General features: G+C 51.1%; 1 protein-coding gene across 2 annotated transcripts; it reads right to left on the reverse strand.

The window, feature by feature from the left end:
- Positions 1-1,905: 1,905 nt before the first annotated feature.
- Positions 1,906-6,461, reverse strand: RPL38 (ribosomal protein L38). 2 transcript variants are annotated; one of them, XM_067020605.1, is made up of 5 exons: positions 6,379-6,461; positions 6,136-6,169; positions 5,913-5,973; positions 2,896-3,018; positions 1,906-1,980 (listed from the first exon to the last, which is right to left on the reverse strand). In XM_067020605.1, exons 2-5 carry the CDS (start codon positions 6,136-6,138, stop codon positions 1,955-1,957), a joined length of 213 nt encoding a protein of 70 aa, XP_066876706.1. In that variant the 5' UTR covers positions 6,139-6,169; positions 6,379-6,461; the 3' UTR covers positions 1,906-1,954. The 2 variants fall into 2 exon arrangements, with proteins under 2 accessions (XP_066876706.1, XP_058904574.1); XM_059048591.2 differs by having other exon boundaries at positions 6,286-6,386.
- Positions 6,462-9,020: the final 2,559 nt, after the last annotated feature.

A 9,020-nucleotide genomic window follows, 5' to 3' on the forward strand; every position in this document is an offset into this window, starting at 1 on the left:
AGGGCTTGAACACATACCGATGCATCAAAGCAACTTAAGCAGAATCTCTGGAAATCAGCCTCACTTTTAAAAAGTGCCCTAAATGACTGTCGGGCACAGGCTGGGGCTGAGAACCACAGCATGAAAGGATGCTTCTCTAGACAAATGCCTACAGGGTTTGTATCCTAGGAACTGGGGCTGGTCTCGGCAAAATGTGCTGGGACAAAGGGAGCCCAAGTGGTAAACCCGCCCTCTTCCTGGGAAGCTGAACCAATGAAAGCGCGGGCAAGACTGGAAGCCGCTCCATCTGGGTCTGTCGACAACTACTGAGCGCCTGAGGGCCCTTGTGCCAGAGGAAACAAAATCCGAACTTCTCAGGACTAGATTGAAAAAGGACCTCACATGCCTCGAATTCTCATAGAAAAAAAGGCTACAAACGATCTCAGGCACTTGGCTACTTGGGCGTAGATCTCAGTATAAACCACGGCCAGACCTTCCCGGGCCGCCGGCGCTCATTTGCCGTAGTTTGGCGCCACCTCGTGGTGTGCCCGCACATCCGTGCCAAGAAAGACTCTAACCTCGATCGTAGCTCACGGGACTCTGAAACCACTGCAATGGGTACTTGCCATAACCTGCTGGGAAAAGCACCCTGGCGACCCCCACTCAGCTGCCGGAGACTGGTCCTCGGGCTGGGGAACACTTCCTGGCCAAAGGGTAGTGAGCCCACAGGACCTGTGCTGGGCTCGTCACTGTCGCCAGTGTGGGAACTCTCCTTATTTCAAGCTCAATGAATTACTTCCCCTGCTTAAAAATGTGTGCCTCCTAAACCACTTGGCCCTCCATACTGCTCTCTGTGGGGAAGGGATGGGGGGCCTTCCATGTGGCAGGAGGGGTGCATGTAAGCGAACTGCCCTGCCACCGTGCAGACACTCGCTGGCCACAGGGGACCAACGCCCACTGCTGAAGGCAATTTTGCCTTCTAAGTAATGCCCCATCTGTGCTTGGGAGTCCTCCCTGGAATTGGTAACTGGCGCAGGGGGAGCTGAGGTACTTGTCTCAAGATCATTCAAGTCAGCAAGTAGTGGAAGCAGGACTGAATCCCCAAGGAGCCAGGCCTGGCTGGGACCTACACCCATACTCACGTTGGGATTTGGGCCTTCACGCACCTGTCTCAGCAGCGTGTCCTATCCTCACACCCACCACTGCACTGCCTCAAGGTGCGGGGTCAGATCTCTGGCTCCTCCCTTTAAATGTCAACTGGATTTCAGACCGGTCTTGGGGTTCCAGGGGCTCCTTTCGCTGGTCTAACATCCACTCATCTCCATGCTTAGCTCATAGGCTCCTTCTCAGAGCCCCTCATCTAAACTGTCCTCTCATCTGCGCTCATCTCACGGCACCAAGTACCACTCCCGAGCTCCTCTTAATCTTGAGTACCACTTAGGAAACACACAAGAGTGAATTTTCATTCCTGTGCCTGAGAACACAAGTGTCTTAGTCGAGGGAGGGGAGGGAATCACACATCCACCTCCGCATCAAGAAATATTTCAACATGGCAGACACAAAAGCGCCACCACCTCCTGAGGAAGAGACGGCTTCATTTACTGCCATTTCCAAGGCTAATCAACTCCTCCTTTTAACTACCATTTTCATGACCAGGGAGCTCATTTTACCTAAATGACTTTTACATATCATGAGGGCAGACTGGCTTCACTTCCACCAATAATTGGTTCTTTTAACTGCCTATTTCCATCTACTTATTTTCAAACTTAGGCTTAAAAAAAAAAAAAAGATGGCTTTATCTGTCCTCTGGGATCACAGCCCAAGATTGGAAATGCAACAAGGTAGCAACCAGGAACCCCATCCTATTCCCACCAGAAGCCATTGCAAGTAACACACACACACCCCCATCCTCGAAGACAAAGGCCATTTTGAGAATTTTAAAAATTTTAATACAGTTCAAATCAGTGTGCGTGATTCATTTCAGCTCCTTCACTGCCAAACCTAGAGGAAAAGAGACACCCAAAGTAAGCCATTCAGAAGATTATTCATTTTATTTGAGTTACCACTGCTTGTCTGGATTTTGTACTTAAGCCAAAGAGGGCTCGCCAAGCTCAGAAATTAAGCCCACCAGGACGGTTTTGCTTAAAACATTAACAGTTAGTGTTTGATGATGAAAACGTCCCCCCTCTCTCTCAGCCTTTCTGAAGATGTTCCCATTAGGCTTACAAAGGCAGGTGGCGCTGGCTGACTTCCCTCTGTGAAGAAGCCGCCTTCAGAACCCCTCTGGGCTCCTGGGGCAGTTTCCTCCCAGCTGCCCTTTTGAGCCTTCCACCACCGGGACAGGCCCCTATGCTTAACTAACCTACGCTCATGGCCTGTTGTATTTAGTAAGTCTCTCAACCTATAAAAATGGGGGTCATCCCTAGAAGGACACATCAAATGGTAAACTGCTTGTGATGATGGATGACTTGTTTTTTGCTTCTTGTGTTCTTTGGTTTCCTATTATGCACATGTTAACTTTTAAGAAATAAATGTTACTTTGAAAACCTTAAAAAAAAAAAAAAAAATGGGGGTCATCAATATACCAGCACCTACCTACCCTGTAGGGCTGTGGTGAGGATGAAATGAGTGACATAGAATAAGCATCAGCTGTTATGATGCTGCATTAGGAAAGCACTGAAGGGGGTGAAACAACCTTTCCTCAGGCCACGGAAGTGATTTCTGGTATGGGATCTAACCTCTGACCACCACACATATTCCTTGCACTACAGCCACAGCAAGAGCAGATACTTAGACAAACCACAGAATGCACTTCCCTCATTCTGGGGAGAAGTCAAGAAACAAGATGGTGATACAGGGACCCCCCTCCACATTCCAGGTTGTTCCCCCTCCCCGGGGGGTTTCCGCCTCACTCACCTGGGGGCAGCGACTGCTTCAGCTTCTCTGCCTTCTCTTTGTCAGTGATGACCAAGGTGTAAAGGTACCTGCTACATCGAACTTTAAACTTCACATTATCCTTATTTTTCTTGATCTTGACCGCTATCAGAGACCAGAATTAACAGTTACATTGTATCACAGAAGAGAGAGGGCACGTGGTCCACCTGCTTCATAGTCCTGCAGGCAGTGGCACGTGTGACAGCTGCGCTTGCCTCCCTCCACCTTCCCTCTGCTGAAACAAAGAACAAGACGCCCCCGCCCTCCTCTGAGCTCAGTATTTAAAAATCATGTCACAAATGTTCATTTCTCTTACATTAATACTCACGAACCTGGTGCTTAATGTTTCTATTTAAAACACAGTATCTGGTACACTGAACACATCTTAGAACATCCTGTATCCATCTTATTATTATTATTTTTTTAAGGAATGAAAGTAGTTCATAAAGTAAGGAGATGAATTAACTGCTGAGATCAAGAACCTTCCACCACCCTTCTAGAAATAACTCTGCATGTGAGATGCCATCGGGGGCGATGCTAAGGCTCTTCCTTCAGGACCGCCCCCAACATAACGAGCATGTACCGAAGCTTTTCCTCAGATTTGAGCAGAACACATTTTCTGGGCTCTTTATTGCTTTAAAATTCTATCTCAGGAACACAGCTCAGACAATAAAGAGCCTCAAGTGTGCTCAAAATTCAACAGCGCAACGTTTGAAATTTAGCAAACAGTCTGGTCATGTACAACCGTCAATGCATTTCTATGAGGCCGGCACCTATTCCGGCGGCAGGACGACATCCGCTTCCCCGGTTACTCATAGCAGGCACCTGTCAAGTTCCTCGTTCCGACTTCTACAGCACAGTTAACTTGGACTCACAACCCACAGCTCCATCTCTGCCAATAACTGCTAAAGGGGTAGGACATGTCACAGGAAGCAGAAGCTCTGTGGCCCTGCCCAAGGCACTGGCTGCCTTGGCTCGTGTTTTAATAAATCAGGCACATGGATATTTACTCAAACCAACCTATTCTGCTATCTTAACATTCCTCCCAAAGCTAAGTATACTGCGTCGTCCCTAGTACCTGCTGTACATCTATTAACTAACTGAACCCTCGCAAGATAAGGCAGATGCATCTCTTAAAAATGTTTATTCAACATCATATGATACAGCAATTCTACTTACAGGAATATACTCGAAAGTACAGAAAGCGGCAACAAGACATATTTGTACAACGTTCACAGCAAAATTATGCACAACAGCCAAAGGCAGAAACCACCCAAATGTCCATGGATGGATGAACAAAATGTGGCATGTTCACACAATGGATTATTTAGTGTTAAGGAGGATATCCTGACAAATTCTCCAACATGGATGAATTTTGAAGATATCATGCTAAATAAAGTAAACCAATCATGAAAGGACAAATACCAGATGATTTCACTTACATGAGACACCTAGAAGACTCAAATTGATAGACACAAAGTAGAATGGTGATGGCCAGGGCTTGGACGGAGAGAATGGAGACCTATTGTTTAATGGGTTACAGAGTTTCCGTTTTGCAAGATAAAAATTCCTGGAAAAGCATGGTTGCACTACAATGTGAACATTCTCAAAGCCAGTAAACCGCACACCAAAAAATTTTATGTTTATCTTACAATTAAATCTATAAAGAAAAATATAAGTTTATTCAAAAAACACTCACTGAGCACCCTATCATATCCAAGGGAACGTGACCCGTACCCTCACAGGTCACTGTCTAAAATCAAGCTCCCAAACAATTAAAACGCAAAGCAAGCTGATGGATTTGGTGTCACCTGCTCAAGGTGCTAAAGTCTCTAACAGATCATCTGATCTGATCCTTGCACCAATCCTAGGAGACAGATGTCATCACCCCCTCCTCAACAGAAAGAAAACAGTGGGGTTGTGTTTACCTTGCTAAGGACAGCTACCTGCTGGTAGAGCTGGGATCTGAACCCAGGCAGTGACAGCAAATTCCCTCGCCTGGACTAAGGCTGACCTGATACATTTCCTTTGTGCACCGCAGTACATACAAAAACACAAGCGCACTGCCACCCGCGGTCCCCACCACCCGTCAGGACAGATATTCCCACCAGATGCTACTTGTTCCCACAGGTGGTCACCAGTTCACACAGCACCAGGGGATCAAACGCAACAACCTGTTTCAGGTAAAGGGGACACAAACACGACTCTTCCTGAAGCCCCGTGAACTCCCTAAAAGGCTCTCCTGCACGCCACTGCTTCACCCGACCACTGGCACAGGGCGTCACAGACGGTTGGTGCCTTAGCCCACCTTAAAGTAAGTAGCCCGACAGTACTCCACTTCCACGAGTTCTCCGATTTTCTCTTTAGCACATATCTGGGAGGGAAACAAAGCTATAAGGAACAGCACAAGAAAGATGACTCCGGATTAAAGCAGTTCAAGATCCAGTATAAGGCACAAGCTCCTCAAATCTCCTTCAACTACAACAAAGGCACACCAGAATTCCCTCCCACAGTGTAGAGAGAACACACTAGCAGCTGGGGCTGGCACACGTCCATCAAAAACTCGCTGTTCTATGTTTCTGATACATCAATTACTTTTCCCTCCGTTTACAAGCTAGAACGCTAACACACGTAGAAGGGAAATGACTTAGTTCCTTGTGAGCAGGGCCTGTCCTCAGCCCAGAACCTAACATGCAGCACTAAGTCAACAAGGGGTTTATGAAAAGCGCATTTCCAGATTTTCACCCAGTGTTCAGAGCACCTACCATACAAAGGAGAACACACATGAACAAAACACCTTAGAACGTTTCTTAAACGTTCAGTTAGCTAAAGAAGACAACACACTGGCCAACCAACTTTCTTTACGCGAGACCTGCTAAAACCACTGCTCCCCGACAACGCACGCACAGCCTTAAGCAGCCGCCCGGCCCAGGCCCCGTGCAGGGCCGGCTCCGCGCCAACGCGACCCTTTCCACTCGGTCGTGTAGACCGTCACTTACATTTGGCGTCCTTTCGCCTGGCTGTGAGCAGAAAGTCCTTGATTTCCTCAATTTTGCGAGGCTGCAACACAAAACAAAAAGAAGCAACTGTAGAGATACGCTTTTCTCGGATGGTCGAGCCCACCAGCCCCTCGCGGGGCTCGGGAGACTCTCACACAGGGGCCCCTGCCCTCGCCCCTCGCCCCCCAACCCCGGAAAGGCCCCAAGCAGGGGTCGTACTCACCATTGCGACGAGGCGCGGAGAGCGCGGGCAGAACCTGCAGGAAAACAAGCGTCAGAATCCATGAGATGAGGGGACCAGCGGCTACCCCGCTTCCCCTCCACGCACCCCCGAAATGCCGACCCATCACACTCCATCCACCTCCCCCCGCACCTCTGATCCAGGTCCGGGGTCCCCAGACGTCACGCGGCCGTGGATTACCGCGGATGACCCCCACTCCCCACGTAGAGCCCGGGAAACACTCACCGTGACTCAGCAGAAACGAGAACCGAAAAGAGAGAGACTTCCGTTTCCGGGCAGTTAAGCCCGCCCTCAGAGGAAGCTGGGTACGGTGTCTGCAACGGGTCAAGAATAACACAGGCGTTCGCCTTTCCCATTGCTGCGTCTCTCCCTAGATTAACAGCGCGGCTCCCCGAAAGCAGTGGGCCACCTCCCTCCACCACTCCCTACGTCTTCTATCCTCCGGTCCAAACCCCACCTTGGCTTTGCTAGGGTTCATTTTGGATCCGGTTTGAAGACCTGTGTTAGGACTTACTATCTACTACTTTCATTAGACCTGTGTATTGGGCATCTACGCAGAGATTTTTTTCTTTTCTTTTAAATGGAGGGACCCTCCTACGTACATTTTACAACCTCTTTCTAGGGGTTCCTCCCTTTTCCACGGACATCTAATCTGTCATGGGCAGGGCCCTCTTGCTCCCCTCTTTTTATTTAACGGAGCTTTTCCACTCGCTGCTTCCAATTCCTTTAAGAACTGGTACCATAAAAGCAAGTTAAAACTTAGAATAGCTATAACGTTTATGGACCGCTCGCACCGGGCATCTCCTGTACTAAGCACTTTACCCATAGGGCGTCTGTGATCCTCGGGCGTGCTTGTGACGGGTGGCTCTGGGCGTTTACCCCAGTCTTACCCGCAGAGAATGAAGGCGTGTCAGTTGCTGGGAGAGGTGAAGTCAGGACTCGAACCCACGATCCCAGACTCTTGACTACCTCCTTACTAGGCTGCGTGCCTGCAACGGGCTGGCAGCTCTGGGAAGGCAGCGTTCCCTTGGCTCCTTTGGTTCCTCGCAGCCTGCATCCCATCCCTGGTATTATTTTCTCAGCACAAATTTACCCTCAGCTCTTCCAGAACGTCTTTTCAGGCAGGCTCCGGGATAAAGAGGCGCCCCCAGCCTCTACCCCCTCCGCCAGCTGGCTTCCTTCCCTTCTCTTCCAAACCCCACCCCAAAGTGCTGTCTTCTAGAAGCTTCGCCCATGGAGCCTCGGCTCAGGCCCTTGGAGGTCTCAGCTTGCTCTCGTTGGCAGTGCTTTCTTTATAGGGCCTCCACGTGCCCTCACGTTTCCCTGAAAACCCCAAGAAGATTTGGGTCTCCTACATCTTTCCTGGTTCGCCACGGTTGGACCAAGACACCAGGTCCACCCAACACGTGTCTGGTAGCCAGACTGCAAGCCTGGAAACGTCAGGAGAGAGCGCCCGAAAGCCCAGATTCTGGGATGCTCCCAGAACTTCCCTTGTGTCAGCCCCACCACGTTAGACTCAAGGACTGTAGGTCATCTTGTCCATTCCCCTGTCTCCCTGCCAGCTGGGCCCTGCGGTTGTTCAGCACCAGGGCCAGCTTTCTGCCCATCCATCTACCCAAGCAGGGCCGTGACAGGGAAAATGGGGGTGATCCTCCACCAGCGAGGGAACCCCACCACGTTCAGGCGGCTCCTCCCTCCCTCTTCACCTCTGCAGGCTTCACTCTCTCCGTCAGCTGCTCTATGTACCCGGCCCGTGGGCACCAGGAGGGCACGGCGGGGGCAGGGGTGAAGGCAAGCAGATCTACATTCAAACGCCACAAAGCAGCTATGGGGCCCTGGACGAGCCACTTAGCTTCTCTCGAAGATTCCTTCCTAAAGAGACAATAACAACACCCACAAGAGGCTTGAGGACATCTGGTTACGGCATTTGTAAAGCTCTTAGCATCGAGCCAAGCGCTGAGGGGGCGTCCGTTAGACTCTGGCAATGATCACTGTTCTGGATGTCAGGGTGCACCCTGGCTCCAGACGGCTTCCGCTTTGCTCACGGCCCAGCGGGCCAGGTACCGATCAGGCAGGTGGCCCCGGCTGTCAGCTCTGCTCACAGTTCATGGCTGCAGGCCCCTCGATTTGGCAGGAATCAGGGCAGGAAAACAAGTCCCTGGTCTCCGCTTCTGCTGGCAGGGGCAGGCTGGCCCCAGATCCCAGGAGACCAGCACACCTGGGATTGACGTGTATACACCGATATGTATGACTAGATAACTAATAAGAACCTGCTGTACAACAAATAAATAAAATAAAATTCAAAAAAAAAATTATCCTGCAATCACTCAGTCTTGCTGTGCTGTTTCCGGTCAGGATGTGGGTGGCTTCAGAGGGCGGTGGGCGACCCCCGGAGCCAGCACCGTCCTGGCCTTGACACCCTGGTGGGGGCGGGGGGGCGCTGGGTTTCTTCTCTGTTGGCTCCCCCTGGGCAGGTGGCCCCTTGGGGGAGGGGGAGGGGCACGTGGCTTCCTGCGGCGGGGGGGGGGGGGGAGGGGGCCGGCGGGGAGGGGACGGGCTCGGGGCAGGCTCTTCACCCTATGCACGGGTCTTTCCCAGCGTTCCTAGGTCTTAAGCCAGGGCCGGCCAGCTCCGGGAAGGACACGCTGGCCATCCAGGCTCCCCCACTCCCTCCAAGGGAGGGGGGATGCAGCCCTGGGGGCCACCGTGAGGGAAGCAGGAGGCCAAAGGCTCTGAGGCTGAGGGAGATACTGCACCCACCGGCCTGCGCCCAAAAACGACCCACACGGCCCAGGTTATGAGGTTGTCATTCACTTCAACCTGCTTCCGCACGCCTTCCACCCCTCACACCCCAGTCTAGCCCGACC

This window comes from Kogia breviceps, chromosome 19, assembly GCF_026419965.1.
Source record: "Kogia breviceps isolate mKogBre1 chromosome 19, mKogBre1 haplotype 1, whole genome shotgun sequence".
Lineage (NCBI taxonomy): Eukaryota > Metazoa > Chordata > Mammalia > Artiodactyla > Physeteridae > Kogia > Kogia breviceps.